This window comes from Bos javanicus, chromosome 3 (assembly GCF_032452875.1).
Source record: "Bos javanicus breed banteng chromosome 3, ARS-OSU_banteng_1.0, whole genome shotgun sequence".
NCBI classification, from domain to species: Eukaryota; Metazoa; Chordata; class Mammalia; order Artiodactyla; family Bovidae; genus Bos; species Bos javanicus.
This window is the reverse complement of record NC_083870.1, coordinates 112,862,421-112,887,616: the sequence shown is the minus strand read 5'-3', so window position 1 is coordinate 112,887,616 and position 25,196 is coordinate 112,862,421. Positions and strand designations below refer to the sequence as shown.

The 25,196-nt window shown below is 60.1% G+C and overlaps 2 protein-coding genes across 7 annotated transcripts in view; one reads left to right on the top strand and one right to left on the bottom strand.

Moving 5' to 3' along the window:
- NGEF (neuronal guanine nucleotide exchange factor) overlaps positions 1-13,838 on the top strand; it is a 128,146-nt gene extending 114,308 nt beyond the window's left edge. For all 4 annotated transcript variants that reach the window (XM_061412643.1, XM_061412641.1, XM_061412642.1 and 1 more), the window contains 9 exons: positions 472-624; positions 2,344-2,473; positions 4,332-4,406; positions 8,042-8,131; positions 9,162-9,325; positions 9,726-9,881; positions 10,618-10,697; positions 11,458-11,562; positions 12,816-13,838. In XM_061412643.1, the coding sequence (XP_061268627.1) occupies positions 472-624; positions 2,344-2,473; positions 4,332-4,406; positions 8,042-8,131; positions 9,162-9,325; positions 9,726-9,881; positions 10,618-10,697; positions 11,458-11,562; positions 12,816-13,006 (1,144 nt within the window). In that variant the 3' untranslated portion in view covers positions 13,007-13,838. The remainder of the gene's footprint in view (positions 1-471; positions 625-2,343; positions 2,474-4,331; positions 4,407-8,041; positions 8,132-9,161; positions 9,326-9,725; positions 9,882-10,617; positions 10,698-11,457; positions 11,563-12,815) is intronic.
- Positions 13,826-24,147, bottom strand: SNORC (secondary ossification center associated regulator of chondrocyte maturation). 3 transcript variants are annotated; one of them, XM_061412649.1, is made up of 4 exons: positions 23,793-24,147; positions 16,815-16,997; positions 16,054-16,204; positions 13,826-14,207 (listed from the first exon to the last, which is right to left on the bottom strand). In XM_061412649.1, the coding sequence occupies exons 1-3, from the start codon at positions 24,019-24,021 to the stop codon at positions 16,095-16,097; spliced, it is 522 nt and encodes a 173-aa protein (XP_061268633.1). In that variant the 5' UTR covers positions 24,022-24,147; the 3' UTR covers positions 13,826-14,207; positions 16,054-16,094. The 3 variants fall into 3 exon arrangements, with proteins under 3 accessions (XP_061268633.1, XP_061268634.1, XP_061268632.1); XM_061412650.1 differs by having other exon boundaries at positions 13,826-14,203; XM_061412648.1 differs by lacking the exon at positions 13,826-14,207 and having other exon boundaries at positions 16,039-16,204; positions 23,793-24,146.
- Positions 24,148-25,196: the final 1,049 nt, after the last annotated feature.

Here is a 25,196-nt window from a genome sequence, read left to right as displayed (position 1 = left end):
GGGCTCAGGGAGGCGAGACCTGACTGAGGCCAGTGCCATCTTGGAGGCCCCTCGGCCTCTGCCACCGCACCCCCATGCTGCAGGAGGGGTGTCTATCTGTTTACGTATGTGTTTCTATGTTATTATGGAATATCCCAAACATGCAGAAGTAGAAACAGCAGAACAAGCCCGCATTGCAGCATGTCGATTCACCTATGGCCCCATCCGCCCCCCAACCCCGCCACCCACGGGAGCATTCCAAACTTAATTCCCATCGTCATCTCACTTCATAAACACATCAGTACGCATGTACAGAGGAGGTCTCTTTAGCAAATGTTCCTAATGTTATCATCTACCAGAAAACCTGAACAAGTAATTCCTTGATGTGATAGAACACGCCCCCTCGGTGGGACCCCGTCCTGTCGTGTTGGTTTGGCGAGGACGTGTCCTCAGTCTCCCCCCGGCTTCCCTAACCCAGCCGCCTCCCGCCAGGTTTCTGTTGGAGCTGGAGCGCCGGATGGAGGAAAACATCGTCATCTCGGACGTGTGTGACATCGTGTATCGCTACGCCGCTGACCACTTCTCCGTCTACATCACCTACGTCAGCAACCAGACCTACCAGGAGCGGACCTATAAGCAGCTGCTGTGAGTGTGGCCAGGGGCGGGATCATCGCAGAGGCGCGGCCCGGGCAGCCCCCTCCTCCGACGCTGGCCCTGAGCTGTGGTCCCTGGACCTCTGCTTTCCCGGGACGGCATCCAAGGCTGGCACGTGCTGGGGCTTTTGGTGCCACCAGGGAAATGGTGACCCTGGGACCGTTGGCCATAGCACCCACTGGACCTGTGTCCAGATGGCCACACAGGGCTCTGCGAGGTTTAGAAAAGGGAGCTTGAGGCCATGAGGACCAGTCGAGGCCCAGGACAGCAGGAGAGTGGTTTGAATCAGAGACAAAGGCAAGGACTGGGGAGGGAGTCTTTTTGGTGATTCTCCAGCATCTGGATTGCGTGTGTGCTCTGTCATGTCCGACTCTTTGTGACCCTATGGACTGTAGCCCGCCAGGCTCCTCTGTCCATGGGATTCTCCAGGCCAGTATACTGGAGTGGGTTGCCATGCCCTCCTCCAGGGGATCTTCCCAACCCAGGGATCAAACCAGCGTCTCCTGCATTGGCAGGTGGATTCTGTACCACTGCACCACCTTGAAGCCCTCTCCAGCCAAAGCCCTTGAATTTTACTAATCTGCCCACTTTGTAAACTTCCTTGGGGTTTCCATTGAGAGAAGTTTTTCATCAACTTGCCGCTTTTGAGTTCTTCACATTTTCTGTGCCATGTTTCGACCACAGTTTAAACGATGATACGTTCTTAGCACACTCAACGGGCCCCAAAGGACTCTCCGGGTGGTGACTCTGGACTTTATGCTTTGCTGGGTCTTTTCATCAGTGCAGTTCACTGGGGGTGTTTTAAAGGTTGAGCCCTCGGGGATTTAGGTGTTTGACATTTGGGGTTTGCAGTGGGGATGTGAGGGAATCCGGATGCCAGTTTTGAGGATAAGCATTGAGAAGACAGTCACACAGGAAGCGAGGACTCTGGATATTGCAGTGCCCCAGGATCCACTGGTGTGGCCCGTGAGAGCAGACTCTCTGGGCTGAGTGCCATGTCCCTGATGTCAGGCAGTCCTGGGCCAGCATCTGCCCTCCAGCCGTGGTTTCCACTGCCCAACCCATCTACAGAAGAGACATCCCCGCCGGGCAGGAGCAGCCCAGGTTCTCCCTGCAGCCGTCTCCAGCCTGCCACCTGTTCCTGTCACTACGTGGGTTCACCTTGCCACCATTTCCTGCTGGGAAAATCGTTGAATTATGCATCTGATTCATAGTCTTGGCCATACAAGGAGTTCTTGCCTTCCCACACAACAACATATTTTGCTAAGTTTTCATGGGCTGGGCATGTGAAGTCACTATTGTTATTTGACTTGTACATGAACAGTTTGTTTTGCAGAGAAAAAAAAGAGAGAAAGAATAGATGCATGGACGCATCCTCTGCCCGTGGGCTGTCTGGTTCCTACGAGGCTGTGCATGGGGAGGAAGCCTCTCCAACTCATGCCTCCTACAAGCCGGAGAGGGCTTCCCAGGTGGTGCTAGTGGTAAAGAACCTGCCTGCCAACGCAGGAGACATAAGAGATGCGGGTTCCATCCCTGGGTCGGGAAGATCCCCTGGAGGAGGGCATGGCAACCCACTCCAGTATCCTTGCCTGGAGAATCCCCAGAGAGAGGAGCCTGGCGGGCTACAGTCCATGGGTACGCATAGAGTTGGACACAGCTGAGGCAGCTCAGCACGCACGCATGCACCGACGCTCTCGTCTGTGTGCCCAGCCAGGAGAAGGCAGCCTTCCGGGAGCTGATCGCACAGCTGGAGTTGGACCCCAAGTGCAGGGGGCTGCCCCTCTCCTCCTTCCTCATCCTGCCTTTCCAGAGGATCACGCGCCTCAAGCTGTTGGTCCAGGTACCCGACTCTCTCCCTCTACCACCGCCCCGACTTCAGCTGCCGCCTGTTTCCTTTGGTCAGTCCAGGTCTCTGCGGGCTTTCTGAGAAGTCCATGTGCTCCACAAATCCTAATTAAGCTCCTCCTGTGTGCCAAGCAGTGGGAGACTCAGCCCCTGCTGCCGGAGAGCCAGATCCTGGTGGGGAGAGAGAGACACACACACAGCCAGGAAGTGGCCATGGCTGAGGACTGTGAATCGGGGTGACATGATAGGGGTGACGGCCTGGCCCACTCCCAGGGTGGGGATCGGGAAGGGCTCTCAGATGAGTGACATTTAAGCGAAGACTTGCCTGACAGGGAGGAGCCATTCATCTGACGGGGAACTGCTTTCAGGCAGAGGTCCTGGGGCAGAAAGGTCCACAGACGGGTCGGCCGGCCGTGAGCTGGGGAACGTGATGGGAGTGAGTGTGGCGATGTGGGCAGAGGCTGGTCAGGGGCCTGCGGGGCCAGCTGAGGCATTGGATTCTATCCCCTGTGATGGGGGTCACTCCTTTTAGTGGACGTTGGTTAAGAGCTCAAAGCAGCTGCCGCGTGGAGAGTGCCAGGCAGGAGGGCAAGAGCGGAAGTGGGAGCAAAAGTTCACGAGCGATTCGAGAAAGGCGGGCTGGCGGCATCGAGGTGCGGCATCCTGGAGGGACATCAGTGAACTGAGCCCTGCACTTGCTACCGTGGAGAAGGAAGGAAGGGGAATCTTTGGTTTGAGCAGCTGGACTGATGATGCTGTTTCCCGAGGTGGGGAGGTCAGCATTCAGTTTTGGACCATTGGGAGGACTTTGAGCCGTTGAACATCCAAGTTTAGAGTCAAAGGGATAAGTCAGGGTGGGTGCTCTTGGCACCCAGGTGGCATAAACCAGGTTTCATCCCAATGAGACAAGGTGGACCTGAGCCACACTGTCCACTAGGAGATGGATTTGCGGTTAGGGATGGTTAAAGGAGCGGTTTGCTGAGCGCCACCCCCAACTTGGTAAGGGAGGGTTAAGGCGGTGCCAGAGCTGACCGCGTGTCGCTGGCTTGGTTGCCAGGCAGAGACGGGCAGGTGACCACACAGAGCGGGCTGGGGGCCTGCAGCTGAGGGATGTCCCGAGGTGGGTCTGGTCTGGAGCTCAGGAGAGAGTGAAGAGCATACCTATCACCCTGGTGTCCACCTGGTGGGGGTGATCCTCCACTGTGTGGGTAGCTGGAGATGTTTGTTCTGAAGCCACCACGTGGGGCAGCCTGGATGGGGCGAGAGGGGGTGGACTGTGCTGAGATGTGCCCAACCGGAGGCAGGAATCGTGTAAAATATGAAGAGCAATGCAAAAATTGCCGTTTATAGGCGAAATTCAAAACAACCCAACTACTGGAAAAAAGACTTTTTCTTTCAATAAAACCAGAGTGAACAAAACCTCCGGGTCATTGCTACTTAGCTTCAGATGACAGGCCCACTCTTGCTGCTGCAAATGTTGAGCTCGATTCGGGACGGGCAACCCTGAGTGACCCTCCCCAGGCTGCTGGTCCTGCCTTCCCGCCTCCCTGCTTCCACGTGGTCAGTCCCTTTGCTTCGGTCTCTGCTGTAAGGAGATTGGGGCTCTGGCATGGCCCTCGTAGTTAGTCCTGGGGGAGACCTCGACTCACCTTAGAGCCAGGCAAGGCTTGTGTGCAATGCTTGGGCCCCGGGTCGGTGGAAGGTTCTCTCGCCCCATGTCTGCGCTCTTCGTGGGGGGTGTCACAGCCATGTGAGGCTGCTGGGACCAGCGGGGAGGGCACCATGCGGGGTAGGGGGGAGCGGAGGAACGGCCGTCCACGATGAAACCAAGTGCGGACTCTCCCTGTGCCCAGAACATCCTGAAGAGGGTGGAGGAAAGGTCTGAGCGCGAAGGCACCGCCTTGGACGCCCACAAAGAACTGGAGCTGGTGAGTCGTGCTTCCTCCTTGCGCGTTTCCCAGTAAACTGTCTTCTCCTCTAGACCCACCTCCCTGTCCTGCTCCTTCCTGTCTTGGTATTGTCTTTGGAAGATGTAAATTCACTTTCATATTTGCTCTGGCAATTCAGAAAAGTCACTGGGTCCAAAAAATGTCAGGTGGGGCCTGCACAGGCAGAGGGCTTCCTTCTCCCCACAGGCTGCCACCGTGCGGGGTGGACCAGGCCCCCAGCGGGCGCCCTTTACCCACAGACATGGTTGTGGACCTCTCCCGCCAACCCACACCACTGCTTCCATCACGGCCCTCGGAGGCCTCGCGTTCATCCTTGCCCGTTTCCAGTGTCAAAAAAGCTCCGGCTTTTCCCTCCCCGCCCACGTTCTGAGGACAGTTCTGGCTCTTCTTAGGCCCTGGGCAGCTCTGCCCCGGGCTTCGTACTGCAGTCCCCTCCATCCCACCTTTCCCATTCCCACCTCTCTCCCAGCCCTCAGCCCTAGAGCTGCAGGAGATGTGCCTGCCCTGCCAAGTTGGGCCTTTGCTGCCCCAGAGTGGAGAGAAACCATCTCCGCTCTTGATCCTCGACCAGAAGAGCTTCCTCCTGGAAGCTGTCAGCAGAGCACATGCTGGGCGGGACGGGTCGGCGGATGTTCAAGGATTTGTCTTAAAACGTTTGTCTTACAGTGCCGCCACGTGTGTTTGCTCCTGGTGTCCACTGGCGCTGCGAGCCCACTCTTGGCATCTGTGCGGCAGGCCACTCTGTCGTGCTGGTGACCCTGTAACAGCGCCTGGTGTTAAGAATTCTTTCCCACTCAGCGTACCAGCGGCAGCAGCTTAGTAAAAGGACTAGCCTCCATAGCTGTCGGGTGGTGGTTCTGAGCCATTTCTGAAAGGTTGTTGCTGAGCCATGAAAGACGCCGGGATTCTTGGCCTCCGGAGGAGATGAATTCAATCCGGGGCCAGTGATGAGGCTTGATCATCAGAGCTTTTCGTGTGATAAAGTTTTATTAAAGTATAAAAGAGATAGACAAAGCTTCTGACATAGACATCAGAAGGGAGCAGAAAGCGTGCCCCCTTGCTAGTTTTTAGCAAACTGCTTTATGTCGGTTCAGTTCAGTTCAGTCACTCAGTCGTGTTACTCTTTGTGACCCCATGGACTGCAGCACACCGGGCTTCCCTGTCCATCACCAACTTCCGGATTTTATTCAAACTCATGTCCATCGAGTCGGTGATGCCATCCAGCCATCTCATCCTCTGTCGTCCCCTTCTCGTCCCGCCTTCAATCTTTCCCAGCATCAGGGTTCTTTCAAATGAGTCACCTCTTCACATCAGGTGGCCAAAGTATTAGAGTTTCAGCTTCAGCATCAGTCCTTCCAATGAATATTCAGGACTTTGTCTGTTAGAAAGCTATTAATCAGATAAGAGAGACACCTCAAAGCTGAGGCAGTTTCACCAGGCCTCTGTCCCACGATATGCATTTTTGAGATGGGATGGAATGGGGTGTGTCATTCCTCGGCCATAAAACAATTGATATGAATGCTGGTTTATTGAGCCATTATCAGCCCAAGGTTTGAGAAAAGAAAAAAAGTTCATCTTAGGTGGAACCATTTTGAATAAAGGCAAATTCCAAAGCAAATACATAGTTTCATTAACATAGCTTAAGAAACGGAGAAGGCAATGGCACCCCACTCCAGTACTCTTGCCTGGAAAACCCCATGGATGGAGGAGCCTGGTAGGCTGCAGTCCATGGGGTCGCTAAGAGTTGGGCATGACTGAGTGACTTCACTTTCACTTTTCACTTTCATGCTTTGGAAAAGAAAATGGCAACCCACTCCAGTGTTCTTGCCTGGAGAATCCCAGGGATGGGGGAGCCTGGTGGGCTGCTGTCTATGGGGTCACACAGAGTTGGACACGACTGAAGCGACTTAGCAGTAGCAGTAAGAAAACCACATTGGTTAGCTCAAAGCTTGAGAGAAGTTCAGGTAGAACCAGGTGTCGTCATGGCAACACAGAACTTTAAGAGAAACCTCCTTTTAATTTTGTATAGGGGAGGAAAAAAATCTGACACATGTAGTTTTGTTTCTTCCTGCCGCTTAAGGGAGAGATAAAAAAATGTCTGACTCTTGCAGCCTGTTTCCTCCGTTTGGAGACCCCTGGGCTCCCTGCCTGTTACCCTCTCACTTTGAGCCACGAGGACTTTGTAACTGAATGCAGTCATTTCTCCCCAGGTCTCTCCTTCTGTCGTTCACTCCAGGCCAGGTGGCCGCGAAATCCCTCTGGCAACTATACCCTTTGAATACTGGGGGAAATGGCACTTCCCTGCCAGCCTAGTTGAGGAAAGGCCGGCGCCTTGAGCGGGCTGGTCAGGGAGGGCCAGTTGCCTGCCAGCCTGGCTGCCTCTGCCCAGGCCCTCTGCCACACCTGGTCACACGCAGCTGGTCAAACGGGAGCTCCATCGCAGCTCCCACGGGGCCCCAAGCGGTCTCGGGGCACCCGCAAGTGTTCTCTGTTTTCAAGTTGTTTTTTGCCTTCCTCTCCCTTTTTATTTCCTTGTAATGAAAGGTATACTCTTGCTTCTTATTATCATTTTTTATAAAGGTGGGGTTTTTTCCACTAGTTTATAAAAACGGTGAATACGGATTCACACACTGTTCATAAGCAGAAAGGCGGCAAGGATCCGCAGTTCTCCCACACCCCCTGCCAGCACGCTGGAGCCCACCCTTCCAGATGGACGCCTGCACACACGGTTGTATTCCCTGCAAAAGGGGCTTGTGGCTTACAAGCTGGCTTTGCCCTCCATTTCGGCGCTCGTGGGTGTCCCTGGTGGCTCAGCGGTAAAGAATCCGCCAGCCAGTGAGAGAGACCCTGGTTTGATCTCTGGGTCGGGAAGATCCCCTGGAAAAGGGAATGGCTACCCACTCCAACATTCTTGCCTGGAGAATCCCATGGACAGAGGAGCCTGGTGGGCTACAGTCCTTGCAGTTGCAAAGAGTCGGACACGACTTAAGTGACTAACACATTCTCTCGAGCTTTTTTTCATGACTTCAGAATACAGGGTTATGTGGCTTTACAAGCACTAATCAATCCCAGTTGCCGCATCGGCAGACATTTAGGTTGAGGACAGCTTTCCTCGTTCCAACCACTGCAGGGGATACCCCATACACGCACCTCTGGGCGCTGTCTTCCTTCCTGCATGCTGAGCGTCAGGCCCTGTTCTCAACACCTGTGATCCGGAGCGGATATCGAGTCCTTGGAACAAGGTCGCAGAAAATCTGCTTTCATTTGGCCTCTTGGTACCTGGGTGGCCTCCCAGGAAGCTTGGGGGGACCTGTGCTCCCCTTGCAGCACGTGACAGAGCCCGAATCCCAGGCCTCAGGCATCTCCAGGCTGACAGATGAGACAGGACATCCTGCTGAAAACCGTTCTCTTAGGTGATGCAAGGGGTCAGCATTGCTTTCTGTGTTCTCTGGAGTCCGCGTCCCGCCAAGGACAAGGCCCCAGCTTTCTCCACTGGAACTGAGACCCCACTGAGACTGGCCAGTCAGTGTCTCAGCTGTGGCCTGAGTGCCCGAAGGACGTGGCCAGAGACCGCTGGCTGCGTGGGGCCTGATGTGTCCGCCTTCCTGTTCCAGGTGGTGAAAGCATGCAACGAGGGCGTCAGGAAGATGAGCCGCACGGAGCAGATGATCAGCATCCAGAAGAAGATGGAGTTCAAGATCAAGGTCAACCACGCGTCCCCGGCCCCGCCCACCGGCCTGGGGCGCAGGCCACTGGCCAGGCCCGCTGAATGGCCATGCTTGGGTCTCAGCATGGTGCCACCCCCACCGAGGCCCTCCCTGACCCCCTAGCGGAGGGCCCTCCCCTGCCCCCCATCACCAGGCCATCGCACTGGCCTAGACTGTTTTCTTGCGGGGCAGTGCAGGGACCCAGAAGCGGCCTGCTCTCAGTTACCGGCTGCGTGACCTTGAACAGTCAGCTTGAAAGAAGAACAGGACATGAACCAGTCCAGGGGTTCTTAATCCTGGGCGATTTGAAAATCAGGTGGAAGTTACCCACCTTCTTCCCCAATTTTGTGTAAAGCTTCAGGCACCAGTGACCCTAAGGGCTCCCAGGGTTTCTGGTGACGTGGGCAGAAGGGCATGGTGCCCACCGAGGGTCTGTGAGGTCACGCTGGTTCTTTGGGCGCCGAGCCTCAGTTGAAGATGCAGACCTCGGGGTGGTGGGGAGGCCTCACGTAGCTCCACTTGCTGGCTGAGTGCTGAGTGCCGAGTAATCGCCCCAGAGCCGTGGAGTGGGGGAATGCAGGCCCGGCCTCCTCGCCCTTGGGTCCCAGTTCTCCCCTCTCCCCTGGGAACTTGAACCCTCCTTTGATTCTGCATCACTCAGGCTGAGCCTGGTGAGGCATGATAGCACACACAGGCACCCACGTGCACACACATACCCCCGTGAGTACAGACGCATACAGGACACACAGACACACTTGGACACAAGCACGTATACATAGACGCACACGAGGACACACAAACAACAGACAAGTACACAGCTGCCCACTCAGGCGCACACACACACACACATACCCTTCCCGCGTGTGCCCAGCACCCACCCATCCCTCCCACCAGTGCCCGTGTCCTGGGCCCAGTGTGGTCCCCAACACCCGTTACCACAGTTACCGCTCCAGTCGGAGTACCAGGGGAGCTGGGGCAGGGTGCGGAGGGCACAGCCTCCCCTGACATGCCCCCCCCCGCCCCCCAGTCGGTGCCCATCATCTCGCACTCCCGCTGGCTGCTGAAGCAGGGCGAGCTGCAGCAGATGTCCGGCCCCAAGACCTCGCGGACCCTGCGGACCAAGAAACTCTTCCGGGAGATTTACCTCTTTCTCTTCAACGATCTGCTGGTGATTTGCCGGCAGATTCCAGGGTGAGCGGCAGGCGGGAGGGGCGGGGAGTCACCGGGGCCTGGGGGCAGTGCCCTGGGCCTTCGGGCAAGTTTATTTAAACCCCTGGGCTTCGCTGGTTTTTCCCTCCTGCCAACTGCGGGTGGTTCTCCTAAGTATTGCAGCTCAGTGTCTGCTGCCCGGGGTGTGCCCAGCAGCTCCTGTGTCAGGGGTGCAGACCCCTTGTCCACCGTCCACGCCAGGGGTGGGGGCGGGTGGGGGGCTGGGGGTGAGGGGGACAGGCGTCAGGTGGGGAGCTTCCGAAGGCGGTGAGGAGCGGCCGCAGTGGGGCTGGTCCCGCTGGCCAGGGCTGGGGTGGGAGGTCTCCTGGGAATCCGAGCGTCCTGGGGACCAAAAAGCCCCTCCTGCCACCTGGGTCCCCAGAGACAAGTACCAGGTGTTTGACTCGGCCCCGCGAGGCCTGCTGCGCGCGGAGGAACTGGAGGACCAGGGCCAGACGCTGGCCAACGTCTTCATCCTACGGCTGCTCGAGAACTCAGACGATCGGGAGGCCACTTACATGCTGAAGGCATCCTCTCAGTGAGTGCCCAGGGCGGCCGTCCCCTTTCCTGGGGCTCACTGTCCGCCCAGCTCCCGTGTTTCCTCCCCCAGGCCTTGTCCAGAGGATTTCCATCCTGTGTTAGTGTCGGGGTTGGGGGTGAGTGCGTTGCTGGCTGTGTGTGTGTGTGTGCGTGTGTGTGTGTGTGTGTGTGTGTGTTCCCTTGGGCCTCAGACTCTGATGAGCTGTTGTAGAGCCCTTGGGCCAGGCCAACCAGTGAATTGCCGCTGCTGGACAGTCTCGGGCCCACCTACCACCCTTGAGCAGCCAGGCTGTCTCCCCTGCACCCCCAGGGCTCTGAGAGCGATGGCCAGGTCCACGCGGGGCGATGCTCTGTGAGCCCTGGAGCTGGGACGCCTGGTGCCCAGCCCCCCACACCCCAGAACTCACAGGTGTCACCCAGCACATCAAGCCCAGTTCTGACTGCCTCGGGGGGACGGGGTGGCGTCAACCTCTCCGAGTCCACGATTGTGGCTTAGGGCAACTGGCCACCCAGGGCTCACCTCTAGGTGAACGTTGGGTGTCGTGGGCTCACACACCCTCACCCACTGACTTGAAAGATGCCCCCAGGGAGGTTCTGCAGGGCTCCGCCTGGCCTGCTCCCTGGTGCCAAGCTCGGGACCCCAGGGCCAGCCTGCCGGGTGCCTGGCATTGCAGTTCCCCTCGGGTGGGTGCTGACGCTCTGTGTTGGCAGCATCTGCTCTCTTCCTGACCCAGGAGCGAGATGAAGCGCTGGATGACCTCGCTGGCCCCCAACCGAAGAACTAAGTTCGTTTCCTTCACGTCCCGGCTGCTCGGTAAGCGGCCCACTGGGGAGGGGGTACCCGCCGGGTGGGACAGATGATGGTCAGGGAGGACTCTGCAGGTCAGCCTCGGACAGGGGCCTCTGCACTCCACCTAAAGGGCCTTTGAGGCCTCTGGAAGGCTGCTTCAACTGCCCAGAGGTCCTTCGCACCCTGATGCAAGCTCGGTACCCCACGGAGGACATGGTGTGCCTGAGCTTTGCAAACGTTTCCACGGTTAATGAAGACATGAAAGTCAGCAGGTCTTAAGTGACCGGTGCTGCAAGGACACCGAAGGGATTTGGGCCCAGGAGGCAAACGCCAGTGTTCTCTGGGGCGCCTGATCGTCTGAAAACGTTCCAAAATAGGAAAGGGCTCAAGCGCCATCCTGACCATGTTCACCGAGTCCTGAACGTCCCCAGGCCGCTCCCAGGACCCAGCCCAGGACCGAGGAGCCTCCTTCAAAGTCTAAATAAGAGCCCTCCCCGCCCCTCCCCCCACACTGGCAGCCTGTTCATCCCTGCACCAGCTATGACTTGTTCAGAACTCCCGGCTGTTTTGACTTTATTTTGGAGCCACGCCCACCCCTCCCTTCAATGAGCCCTTTTCCAGCAGCTGCTGGTCCACCCTGTCTCCTGGATGGGGTTGGGTGGGGGTGGAGGGGTGGGGGTGGGGGGGGCGTGTCCCTGATAACTGCTGGGGGGCCGGGTTCTGCGGGTGCCCAGCCAGGGCGGGTGCCACGTGATGAGGACGGGCCACCCCTTCCTCCCTTCAGACTGCCCCCAGGTCCAGTGTGTGCACCCGTATGTGGCCCAGCAGCCGGATGAGCTGACGCTGGAGCTGGCTGACATCCTCAACATCCTGGACAAGACAGAGGACGGTGAGGCCCGGGGCTGGCGCCTCTGCCCGCGGGGCTCCCTGCGCCCACCCCACGGGGCCCCGGGGTAGGGGGGTGCCTCTCCCCGCGTGCTCCCTGCGCCCACCCAGTGCCCAGCGGTCCCTTTCCCCTCATCCGGCCCTGGCATCAGCCTCCCCATTATGGTGGGAGGGATGAAGACCAGGAACGCCCCGACCCGGACCTGTATTTGCAGCAAGCTTCCAGATGAGCCTGTGAACACCAGGCCTGTGGTCCCACGTGGGCCAGGAAGCCGCCCCCTGGGGCTCCTGCCCACTCCTGCTGTTGACACCAGCGCCAGAGGTTGGCTACCCCCTCCTGGAAAACGGACCCCTTATTTCTACATCAGTTGTTCCTAATCTAAATCCCCAAAGTGCACACTACATGTCTCCCCACCCCAGTTCCTCCCCTTTTTTTGAGGTCCTGGCTGGAAGGCCACAGGCTGGTGACCTCTGGGGAAGACCATGGCCACCACCACAAATCCTAGGGGCTCACCCAGCGCTGGGCGAGCTGTGGTTCCTGCCCTCTCCCCCCATCCCCAGAATATAAACAGCCTGCCACCCCTCCTAGTGGCCTGCAGAAGACATGCTCCAGCCCCACCGACCCCAGGCCTCAGCCCTGCCCAAGGACCTGCCGGCAGGGTCTGCAGTTTGGGCCACAGCACCCCGTCCCCCGCCCCCCCCACCACCAGGACGCCGTGATGCAGGGGTGGGTGGAGCAGAGAGTCAGGGCACTTGGCTGGTTCGTGACCTGGCCACGGTCAGCTGACCACCCAGCTCTCAGGAGTCTGAGGCTCAGGGAAGAGCTGCCCTACAAGAGGGTGACGGTGGCGTCCTGGGCCAGCTGCCATCCCACCAGCCCCTCAATGCCTCTCGCTTTTGGGGGTGGCCCTTGGGGTCTCCTGGCCACAGGTGGGGCAGTCTGAGATTGTTGAGGGCTTGGGAATGGGTCCCGGAGTCAATACGCATGGGACCGCGATGGCACAGGGTGCGGAGGGTTCCTCCACCTCCCTGTGCACAGGCACCGAGCTCCCCAGGAGGGCTGCATCCCTCCCCCCAGCTTCTGGGGGATACACCCGGTCTGAGCATTTCCATCAGTGAGTGTGAGGGCAGGGGGCCCCTGGGAAAGCTGGACGGACTCCTGAGTCTCCCTTCCGCTTGCTCCCCACACACCGGAGGGAGGCCCAGCCCAGGCCACTTGGAGAGAGCTTGTGACCTGCTGTCTCCCCTCCCTCCCAGGCTGGATCTTTGGCGAGCGTCTGCATGACCAGGAGCGAGGCTGGTTCCCCAGCAATATGACCGAGGAGATCTTGAACCCCAAGATCCGGTCCCAGAACCTCAAGGAGTGTTTCCGTGTCCACAAGATGGACGACCCTCAGCGCAGCCAGAATAAGGACCGCAGGAAGCTGGGCAGCCGGAATCGGCAATGACCCCTGACCGCACCCCCACACACACACACCCCCCCACCCCCTGCCTGGTGGAGGGATGTAGGCAGGAACGAGGCCTGGCAGGCAGACCCCAGCGGACAGTGGAGGGGTTCTGGGGGAAGGCCCCGCTCCCCAGGCAGCAGGGTGTGACCTGACCTGGGTGGGGTGGTCTTTGCCGAGTCGCCCCACCCCCTCCCTGCCACGTGGTTCGTGCTCATGTGTCCTGGCCCCTCGCTCACCCACTGGAGAGAGGGTGCCCACATCCCTCTGCTGCATTTGTAGATGAGAAAGTGTATTTTAAACAGTATTATACCACCTCTTCTTCTGTCTCTTGGAAGGCAGACAATGGGCAGGCTCCAGGGCCCGCCCCTGGTACTGAGAGGCCCCAGACCCTGGGGCGCCCCTGGGCCCAGGGCAAGTGTGAAGGTGAAGGTGTCACGACTCCCTGCACGTGTCCTCTCCCCCCGGAAGCTGTCAGACTCGGCCAGGCGCACACGTGGACCACCCTGGCCTGATGCGCTTGATGAGCGGCCCTTGGTCTCCGTTCAGAGGACCAGGAGACTATCCGCCTCTGTCCGCCTCTGCCCCCGAGCCTCCACCCGCCTCTGGCTGCACGGCCGGCCTCTGCCTCACGGCAGGCCTGCCAGAGCTTGGCTGAGGGCCCACGCCACCTTTGGCTCCCTGACCGGCTGGATATAACTTGTTACCTGCCCCTTCAGGAGCCCTGGTGTCACAAAGGAATGACTTGGCCACTGCATCCTGTACGGGTTATGGTTCCTAGAAAAGCAAATATCATTTTTGGCTGCATTAAAAGAAGCATCATGTATAAAATCAAGGAGAGGAAGGTCTCCTTTTTTTATTTCCCTGGTGCACACAGGAATGCAGTGTTTGGGTCTGGGCAGGGACAGAAGAGCCCTCTTCCCGGCCGTGGAGGTGGCCTGTCCCAGGAGACAGCTGAGGTGGCTTCCCGTGGAGGAGGAAGCAGCCAGGATGGGGCCTCAGGATGGAAGTGGGTCTGGACCTCCACTTGTGAGGGACTCCACAAACAGAATAAGCTGTCTGAGGCGATGGGGGAGGCAGGGTTGAAGACCACTGTGGGACAGAGGTATGGGGGGCGTTGTGGTCCCATAGGGGATCCGACCACCAGGCTTGAGACTAAAGCTTCCAATCCAGCCAGCCACTGGTCCAGGGCACTTCTTCCTATCTTCAGAGGCGGTAGCCAGTTACCTGGAGGTTGCAGTGGGTCCTCGGAGCCACGCCCCTTCCCTCCCCTCCCCCTACCCCCAGGTCTGAGAACAGGGGAGGGCCTGGAAACCAACCCTGCCAGAGGCCATGCCCTCCTTATCAGGACACTGATCAGAAGCCCAGGATTTAGATGGAGCATCTTCCCAGAAATCACAACATGGTTGGGGTTTTTGGGCCCTCAGACCCTGTGAGAACTGGATAAATCCCTGAAAGATTCAGACCCGTGTAACATGCTGGTACAATTGGGGAGGGACCCCCGGATCCCAGTGAGGGGCTGATGCTCTTGGTGCCTCCTTGCTGCAACCCCAGTTGGGGTAGGGCGGGGCGAGGAGGGGGGGCCTACCTGCACCTGAGTTTCCCAGGAGTTGGGGAAAGGGGAGAGGGTCTATTTCTGAGCCCCATGCTGCTCTTGGGTAGGGGTGGGGGGTCGTTGGTCCTAGTCTTTATCCAGCTTTTGTTTTTGGAGCTGGGAGACAGCATTGTGACTTGTGTCATCTGCTCTAACGAGGCTTTGTCTACTGGAGGTTACATGTAATAATTTGTACACAGTTTCATGAAAACCGGTCAGCACTGCAACAGTCTTTTATAGGCCGAAACTTTGAAGCCATGATGTGTCTTGGGGAGTGTGAATGGGTACCACGTATGGTCATCTGAGTATCCAGGTGGAGAAAACTGGCCTGAACAAGTGTGGTCAGGGACTCAGACAAACCAACGAGGCCAAGCAGGTAGCTAGAAATAATGGTGAAAAAAATAAGGGAAGAAGGCTAGCTCCTCTCTCCAGCGCTCACTCAGAAGAATCCTCTTGTGGCCCCAGTGTTAAACCATCCCTGGGGTTTGCAGACAGCCCCCCTACCCCAGGCCTTAGGGTCCTCACTGCAAGACTCCGTTCTACCTTCTTTCCTGCTGCATCCAGAGCAGGTAAGCCACTATTTCAAATCCCTCTCTAAATCACAAAAGGTAGGCTTCCTGGGAGGTATGGGAGGCGGAGGGCCTGTCCAGGGAGCCAGTGCCAGGGCCAAGCTGGGAGACTGGGTGTTGCCTCTGGTCCAGCCCCCAAGATTTCAGGGCTGAAATGAGGAGGGTCGAGCTTGAAAGCCCTTTTTGTTTCCTAACAAACAGCCGTCCCGCGTGGGGTTGCCTGCTGTGCCAGAAGCTCTGCCACTGTCCCCTGGAGCTCGACCCGGCCAGGCGAGGGAGGCCGTCTGGGGCTTGCGTTGGGGAGCGGGGACAGGGGCCCACAACACCCAGGCTTCACCGCGTGTCTCATTCGCTCCTGGGGGTCGAGGGGTCCCCAGGGGTCCGGAGGGTGCGGGCCTGGGGCTCAGACCCCACAGACTAGCGCCCCGGCTGCCAGAGTCTGAAGATGCCCCCCACCAACAAAACCAATCATCTGATTGGAAGCCGGGAACGCCCGTGAGTCACGCGGACCCCGCTGGGACTCAGCGAGGCCGCGAGAAGCAGGGCGGTGGGTACGGGGCTGGCCTTTGCCCTCTCCAGCCTTGGGGGCCTCCCGCCGGTCCGCGCTCCCTCGCAGCGCTCCCGGATCCGCGGAGGGGTCGGTGGGAGGCAGGCGGCGGGCAGTCCGGAGTGGGGACGAGCAGGGGCCGCCGCCGCCGGACTCTGGCCAGAGCGCGCCGCACGCCCGCTCCCGCACCCCGACGGCCCCTGCACGCACCTGCACGCCCGCGGGGGACCCGGCGCATGTGCACTCCCGCACGCGCCCCGCGAGCACGGCGACACCCCCGCAATCCCCACCCCGCTCGCCGACACACGAGCGGACACAAGGAGACTCGGGGGGCGCGCACCTGGGGTGCCGCCGAGCCGCACCGCGGCCCCTTTATTCGCTTCAGGAGGCGGAGAACTTTCTCAGCGCGACCACCACGAGCGCCAACACCACGCAGGTGGCCAGCAGGGCGGCGATGACGATGGCGGCGATGGCGCCGGGCCCCAGCGAGCCTGCGGAGGACGGGGAGAGGGGGCCGGGTCAGCCAGAGGCCCGCCGCCCGCCCGCACCCGCCCCCCCACCTCACCCGCCCTCGCACTCCGACCTGCACCCACGTCCCCGCACACCCACCCCTGTCCCCATATCAGCCAGAGGCCCGCCCCCAACCTCTCCCCCCGGCCCGCCCCCCACCCCCGACGTCCCGCCCCCCACCCGTTTCCCCATCCCCGACCTCCCGCCCCCGCCCTCCTACCCCTCCTCCTGGCCCGCCCCCGACCTCTGCACCCCCACCCCCGCCTCGCACACCCACCCCGGTCCCCGCACCCCGCACCCGCACCCCACCTCTGTTCCCAGCCCCGCCCTCCTACCCCTCCTCCCGGCCCGCCCCCCACTCCTACCCCCACCCCCACCTCCGCACCCGCACCCCAGTCCCGGCACCCCACCCCTGCCCCTGGCCCTGCCCTACTGCCCCTTCCTCATGCCCCCCATCCCTTCCCCCTACCCCCATCCCTTCCCCCCCACCCCCCGCCCCCACACACTGTGCCCCCGGCCCGCGCCCCCCGCCCCTTACCCCCCAATGTCCCGCCTCCGCCCCACTTTCCCCGCCTCCCGCCCCCGCCGTACCCCCGCCCTGGTCCAGGCGCTCCTGCGCGGTGCTGTCCTCGGGGCTCGGCGTGGCGGTGGGCGCGGGCGGACCGCTGACCGCCGGCTCCCAGGCGGGGCTGGTGCTCTCCACGGGGTCTTCTCCCGACGGCAGCTCGGCGGGCTCGTTCCACAGGGTGGGCGCGGGCTCTTGCGGGCCCTCGGCTGCAAGGCCAAGGACAGGTGTAGTAGGTCCCCCGGGCGGTAGGTCAGACAGACGTCCCCGCCATTGAACGACTGGGAAGGGGCGCTTCGCGGTGCTTTGCCGGAGGCCGTGGCGGGGCGGGGGCGGCCCACGTGTGGCCCTGGACCCCCTACTGGGGCCAGGCTGCCTCCCACCCAGGACGGGACAGGTTGATGGCGGCGGGGGCCACCCTCAGGAGAAAGCTGGGAGAACTGGGGGTTCGCAGGAAAGGGCAGTAGGGACCGTGGAGGGGAACAACAGTGGGGGACACGACGCCCCCCAGCAGGGCCTGCGGACCCCAGCTGAACTGCTGGGGGTCTGTGGGCCTGGGGGCAGTGATACTTCTAAGGGGTCCTCTCCCCACACAGGGCAGCCTTCACCCTGGGGAGGGCGCCAGGACAGGAAAGCAATGTCCTGTCCGGAGACCAGGGACTCTGCCCACCGGGTGGTGAGGGGCAGCGGTCGTGGGAGGTGGAGAGGAGAGGCCCACCCCCACCCCTGGGCGGCCAGCCCTGCTTCTCCCTGACCCTAGCCCCAAGGTCTGGGGTCCCGCTCCCTCACATGCGTCTACACGCCCCCCCAGTGTCTGAGGCTTAAAGCACAAGAGCCTCTGTAGCCGGAGGAGAAACTGTGATGCCTGGGCTTTGCTCACTCCAGACCGGACAGGGCCAGAGGGCTGAGCAGGGGTGTCTGCAGAGCTAGTTCGGGAAGCTCCAGGAGCCCCTCACCCCAACCTTGGCAGGGGCTGGATCAGCAGGGCAACCTCTGGGCAGTGTTTTTTTTTGCAGGACCCTTCCTCTGCTGGTAGGTGGGCAGGTTCAGGGTACACAGGGGCCCCAGAGAGCAGTATGAGAATCTGGCATGGGAACTCCAGCCCCACCCCCGCCCTTCTGTGGCCCCAGACTCCCCAGTCTTGCTCCCCCTTCAAGAATCCTAGCCTGAGGAGCTACACAGCAACACCCCAGCCCTGGGCCCATCCAGCCTTCTCAGACCCCAAGTCAAGTTCAAGACCAGGCTCCAGGCTTCCCACCCCAGCTGCTGAGTGATCTGGGTGTGATCCAGGGATGCTGGAATGGGCTGAGTGGGCATCGCAACACAGCATCTCAGTGACACCAGCAGGGAACTGTGTGACCCTGCTTCCAAGAAGACCGGGGCTAAGGGTAAACTTAGGTGGGCATTGGCAGTTAAGTGCTCCTGGGGACCGAAGCCTCAGACAACTCAGTCACAGGTTGTGCCTTCGCAGAAACTTCCCTGGAAGTTGTGGTTCAATCAGTACAGCCCTGGTGCTGGTGATAAACAATTCACTTGCCAGTGCAGCAGATGCAAGAGACCCGGCTTCAATCCCTGGGTTGGGAGGATCCCCTGGAGAAAGAAATGGCAACCCACTCCAGTATTCTTGCCTGGAGAATCCCATGGACAGAGGAGCCTGGTGGGCTACAGTCTGTGGGGTTGCAAAGAGTCGGACAGGACTGAGCACTGGTCTCCCTGCCAGTTCCTGAGGCGCCTTTCACTCTTGGAGCCTCCAACCCCGAGCCTTGCCCCGCCCCACCGCCGGGCCCTGGGCACAGACAAGCCAGACCCACACCCTGCTTCCAGGCTCAGCACCTCCTGGAGAGGGGGTGCTCTGGGAAGGCACAAAGGTATTTGCAGGGGTCTTCTGCCAACAGTTTCCACTTGGGGCACATCATGAGTGAACAGCCAAAGCCAAATTCCAGGACAGTCTTCAAATAACTAGGTTTTCAAAAATATTAAGGTCGCAAGAGACAGAGAGTGAGGGGCTGTTCCGGAGTGAGACTGAGGAGTTGTGACAACGCAACGCAGTGTGAGTTACTGGAGGGCACGCTGTGGGGTCCACTGGTGAACTGTGAGCCGGGCTGCAGTTTAGGGCAGAGCACTGCATCCTTGTTCACGTCCTGATTTGGATAACTGACTCTGCTGTGTAAGAGAATACCCTTGTTCTCAGAAGTATTTAGGGGCAAATGGGCACAGAGTCTGTAGCTTAACTGTCAGATGGTTCAGCAGTTAGGTGAGCGAGTAGACAGACGGGAAGACAGACGAGAAAATATGGCAAAAAGTTGGTGGTCGGTGAATCCAAAAGAGTCTACTGGAATTGATTGGATTATTCCTGTAACTTTCCTGTAAACTTAAGATCTTTTCTTGATAAAGCCTTACCGGGTCTCCAGCTCCCCAGGCCCTGTCCCTGGCTGCCTCTCTCAGGCCTCGGCTGGATCAGTGGTGAGGCGAGGCTTGCAGGCAGGGACCACTACTATCATGCTCCCAGGGCTTGCCCCGGCCTGGGCCCCTTTTCCGAAACATCCCTGGCGAGGAGACCTCCCAGGGGTGGAAGGTCCCTGCACTCAGTGGGTGGAAGCGCCTCTCTCCAGGGCCCCGGCTGAGCTGCAGTGCTGGGGTCTGGGGGCCACCCTGCTCCAGAACCCACTTCAGTGACTTCCCTGTGACTCTGTCAGGCCTCCCTTGTCGCTGCCTGGAAGGGCTGAGGTCTGCCACCTGCCTACGGAGGGCTCCATGCCCTCGGCATGCTTGCCGCGGGCTCCCCAGGGCTGAGCAGAAAGAAAGGCCTGGGTCTGAGGTTGGATAGCATCACCGATTCAGTGGACATGAACTTTGGGCAAACTCTGGAAGACAGTGAGGGACAGGGAGGCCTGGCATGCTGCAGTCCATGGGGTCGCAAAGAGTCAGACACGACTGAGCGACTGAACATCTGCCACCCACCACTGGGCAGGCCCTGGGGTCTAAGGCTCACAGACTGCGAGTCTCCCAGATAAATGGACAGGCCCCCCGGTTGCAACTTGCTCACCACACACCCAAGACAGAGCAGCAGCCAGGCACCTCCCTGTCCCACCTCCAGCCAAAGCTCACCCCCAAATGCCAGGCATCCGGCCCAGGGAAGCCTCCACAAGGCCCTCCACAAGGGAGAGGGGTGACAGGCCCCTCAGTGCCTGGAGAGCTGGGGCTCTCTCCCAAGAGCTGGCTGTCACTCTCTGCCCTCTGCCAGAGACTGGGGGGCCATCTCTGGGGGAGAAGGGGGCCCTCTGAGCAAGGTACTTGGGAGGCCCACCCAGCCCCTCTGCCTGTCGGTCCCTCCCCTGCAAAAGCTTGGACCCTTCCTGCCAGACACACCAGCCCAGGCGTAATACATGCACCACCCCACCCACCCCGCCACACACACACCCTCCAAAACCCAGCCAGTCTCTGAAGCTTGAGGGGCTGCCCCGCTGGCTTCCAAATCAGAGAAAGAAAAGAAAGTGAAGTCGCTCAGTCATGTCCGACTCTGCGGCTCCGTGGACTGTAGCACACCAGGCTTCTCCATCCATGGAGTTTTCCAAGCAAGAGTGCTGGAGTGGGGTGCCATTTCCTTCTCCAGGGGATCTTCGCAAACCCAGGTCTCCTGCATTGCAGGCAGATTCTTTACCAGCTGAGCCACAAGGGAAGCCCAACAATACTGGAGTGGGTAGCCTATCCCTTCTCCAGCAGATCTTCCCGACCCAGGAATTGAAACGGGGTCTCCAGTATTGCAGGCGGATTCTTTACCAGCTGAGCTATGAGCCAAATCAAAGCAAAGTGAAAGTGAAAGTCACTCAGTCATGTCCGATTCTGTGACCTCCATGGACTGTACAGTCCATGGAATTCTCCAGGCCAGAATACTGGTGTGGGTAGCCTTTCCTTTTCTCCAGGGGATCTTCCCATCCCAGGGATTGAACCCAGGTCTTCCGCATTGCAGGCAGACACTTCACCTCTGAGCCATCAGGGAAGCCAAACCAGAGGTCTGGGTCCAAATCTGGCTCCATCACCCCGGGACCACAGCAGACTGGCTCAGCCGCTGGCCTGCCCTCCCTGACCTGTGAAACGGGGGTTGGGCTGTACCTCTCCCAGCCCTCCAAGTTGGTGACCATGCTGTCAAGGCCATCATCAAGCTGCTGCCTCTGCCCCCCACCCCAGGCCTTTCGGGCCTGGACAGCATGGCCCTGGCTACTCTGTGGGCTCCGCGCCTGCCACAACTGACCATCACAGGAGACCCCCCACCCCCTCAAGGCTGATCCGGGCTGCACGGACTCATCGGGGCCCCAGGCTCCCGGCCAGCCCAGGTGGGCATCCCCAAGGCACACGTGGGCCAGAACCACAGCCTGAACTCGAGTCCCCAGCCCTCCCACCACGGGGGTGCAGCTGCCAGGGAGAGGGGGCGGGCGTTTTCCTGTCCCTGTCTACTTGCCTCCGTGGCTGCTCAGTTTACTGGGGTGACGGGGGAGACAGCTCTGTCCCCCAAACCTACCCTTGTGGGGAGCCGGGAACAGGAGCACTTCTCCGGGGGGTTCCCCATTGCAGGCCCCATCTGAGGAGGGGGGAAGGTGGGGCCAGAAGTGCCAGGCAGAGGGGCTGGTGTGAGGGCAGGTGTGGAGGCTGGGACCCAGAGGGGTAGGTGTGGAAGGCGGGCGGAGGTGCGACGTGAGGATAGAAGATGGGGGGACAAGGACTGGTGTGAGCACATCCTGTGACTCCGCCGCTCTGACCGGAGAAGCCAGAAGTGGGGGCCTTTTGACCTTGCCACAGGCCTGGGCACTGTGGGCTCCCCCTCCCTGCACCAGCCCCAGCCCCACTGCCCCCAGCCGCCCTGCCTTTCGGTAAATAAGTTTGTTTAACGCTCACCCTGACCACTGGGCCCCGAGCTCACAGACGGCCTTTGTGTGGCCATGAAGGGCCTTTTCATCGGGGCCCTGGCCTCCCGCCCGTTCAACCTGGCTTGCTCCCTCCACCGCAGTAGCTGTGGCCACAGGCGACCAGCAGGGAGGGTGGCAGGCCAGGCCTGGGTCTCAGCCATGGGGGCCACCCCGGCGTCCCTGCTTGGGACCGACCCCAGCCCAGCGAGCAAGCGGGCCAGGGGCCTGTCGGGCCAGGCGCACACCTGCTCTGAGCCTCTAGCCCAGGGTGGGGCAGCTAAGAGCCTCCCCGCCACGCTCTCGCCCCTAACGGCAGGAGGAGCAGCAGCCCCGCTGGAGCCCAGAGGTGCTGGGGTGGGGCTGGCCTGCCTGCCCCCCGGGTAGGACCCGTGCAGGGGAGTCGGGAGGTGAGGCCAGGTGAGGTCCCTACGCCGCCCACCACGAGGCTGTGCCCGGCATTCCTGTGGCGGCAGAGGAAACCTACCCGCCCAGGCTGTGTACGCCCCGTCCAACCTGGCACCTCTGGCCGGCAGCCTCGGCTGGAAGAGCTTGGCTGCGTGGGCACCCAGGAATGGGACAGAAGCTGCCCACATGGGCCCCAGACTCAGGGGCAGACAGGGCACCAGCACCTTCGCCTCCACCCGCTTTGACCACCGGGCTGGAGAAGCCATGTCACTGGGGTGGGTGGGGCCCACGGGAGCCACGGAAGATGCCACCCTACTTTGGGTCACTTCCCCAGGGCCCTGGGCACCGCGCCAGGCCCCTGGCTCGCCCACCCAAAGGCAGGCGAGGCAAGGAGGGGGTTCTGCCGCGAGACTCTCCTGCACCAAGCAGAGGGGCTGGGGACGTTTCCACACGTTCTCCCAACCTGTACTGAGGGCCGCCAGCCGCCTGGCCCCGCCCGCGAGCCTGTGCACCCAGGAGACCTACAGAGACTCTCCCGCCCGGGAGGCAGAGGCCCTGGGGTTATCATGGCTACACGGAAGGGGAGAGGCGCAGAGCGCCTGAGGAACAGCGAGGAGGACAGAACCAGAAGCAGAGCCAGCTTGCAAGCTGCTTCTAGGGCTTCTGGAGAGAGCCCAGGGGCTCACAGGATCCTCACTGCCCCCCACCCCGTTTCCTCCGGGGTCTGTGCCCGAGTGCGTGGCTGCGGGAGTCACCCCAGGCCTCACCTCCTCTCGCGGCTCTCCCCAGCACATATCCACACGACGCCCAGATCCGCAGACGCCCCCAAAACCCACGCTGCAGAGAGGGTCTCCAGGGCCCCCCACCTGGTTTCTCCAGCCCCAGGACTCCCCACAGAAGCCCTGACACCCTGCCCTCCCGGCCACAGGAGATGGCTTTCTTCCAGGACAGAGACCACCTGGGAAGCCTGTGCCTCTCGTCTCTCAGGCTTTGCAGCCGGCCTGGGCCAGCCCCTCCCGGCGCAGGGCCCCACAGCCGTGTCCACACTGGGGCTCGGGTCCCCTGGAACCCGCCACTCCGAGGCTGGTGGGACTCTTCTCGCCAGACCCCAGACTCAGCCGCTTTCAAGCCTTAGTGTGGTAGCATCGGGCCAGCATCCTCCTGGTTTTACAGAGGTGTCTCTGGTCCTGTGCTCCCCCCTGAATTTTTTTCCCAGAATGGAAATAGTACCCGGGTCTTCCTTCTCAAAGGACATTTGAGAAAACCAGCAGGGAAGGGTTTGTAGGGCTTCAAAACGTAAATGGCAGAGGTCCACGGACCTAACACCTTGGGCCTCTGACCGTCAGCTGCCTACCCCGTGCCTGGTGCCCCCTCCCGACTCCCACCCAGATTCTCAAGGCCTTCCTTCAGATTTTAGGGTGCTGGAGTGGCCCCCACCTCCCCTGGGCAGCTAAGGTCCCTTGCCCTGCTCCCCAAGTCACCGTCCTGCTTCAGAGGTCACAGTCTCTGTGACGAACGACTCCCAGAGGCCTCCAATGCGTAGCTGCCAGCCTGTGTCCCAGAGGAGCCCTTCCCGGAATCACCCCAAATGGTCACCCTGTCCCGGTGAATGGCTTTGCCTGGCGGGCCTCAGAGAGATCCCAGCCTTAAGGTGCTTCTTCGCCTCGGGAGGCCGGTGGCAGGGAGCACCCTTACCTGTGAGCACCGCAGGGGCCAGGACCCCACAGAGGAGCAGCAGCACCATGCGCAGGGCCAGACAGGACGCCATCCTGGCTGGGGGGCGAGCGTGGCCAGCGGGCGGGAGGCACCGAGGACTGAGCTGCTCAACTTCAGGGCAGAGGGAACGAGGCATCAAAGGGCTGGGGAGGGTTTTCATCAATGCAAACTCTGTCCTCCTGGGACACCGTGCCCGCCCCCCACACATGAACACACACACACAGCCAAGCTCACAGAGCTGACTGCTTCCCTGAACTCTGGAGCAGCCCCACCCTCAGAGAGGGAAAGAGGAAATCGTTCTTTCCCTCTCTCCTCCTTCTCTCTCTCTCTCTCTCTGTCTCTCTTTCTCTCTCTCACACACACACACACACACACGCATGCACACACACGCGCATGCACCTAGGCCACTGAAAGAGATTCTAAAACCTCCACGTGCAAAAGACACCCAGGGTGACCGATAAATGCAGTGGCTCTAGCACTTTCTCCCAGTGGGTCATGGCTGAGCCCAGGAATCTGAATTTTAGTGCTCAAGGCCCAGGCCTGAGCGACTGCCACTGTGGGCTGGCAGCACCGACCAGGGCCAGGCTCGGCTCACATCTGGGCTCTTGACACCTGGCAGGGAGCGGGTGCTCAACCGAGCTAGGTGCAGCCATGCTCCTAAAGCCGTTTGCAGCCAGCCTTCTAGCAGCTCTCCTCTCTCCGGAAAAACCCACGGCATTAAACGCCCTGGGTCCCTCCTTCCTGCTTTCTGTTCTCCCAGGTATCTGGGACTTGAAATACCACTCGTGTGTTCATGACACCCATGTCCAGCCTGGGCCTGGCCCCATCACCCTCCGCCTCCTGGAAGGCCCCAAGGGCATCTAATGAGCGTCTCCAACTTAGCATTGCCAAAACAAACCTGACACCACTGCCTCCCCAACCCTGCTCAGTTAAATTCCAGCTCCCCACCTTCCAGATGTCCCAGCCACATAAAATGCATCAACGGTCTTTTCCACTTACTCCCCACGTCTAATCTCTCAGAAAGTACACCTTCCTACAGCAAACCCTCCATGGTTCCCCACTACTTTTAGAATAAAAAGTCAAACTAAGGACTTATGTTCAGTCTGATGGCCTTGACGAAGTTCCTCCAACACACCAAACTCCACCCTGCCTCAGGGCCTCTGCACTTGCTGTCCTCTCTCCCAGCAAGCAGCCTCTCAGCTCAGGACGTAGCTACCTTCTTATGGCCACTCAGGTCTCAGCTCTGAGCAGTCAGTCCCCCACCCACTCATCACACTTCTTTAAGTTTCTTCTTAGCATTTATACTTATGTGAAACTTTGCTGTCTCTTACTTTTGGGGGTGGGTGATTTTCTGAAGTGAAGTGGAAGTCGCTCAGTCATGTC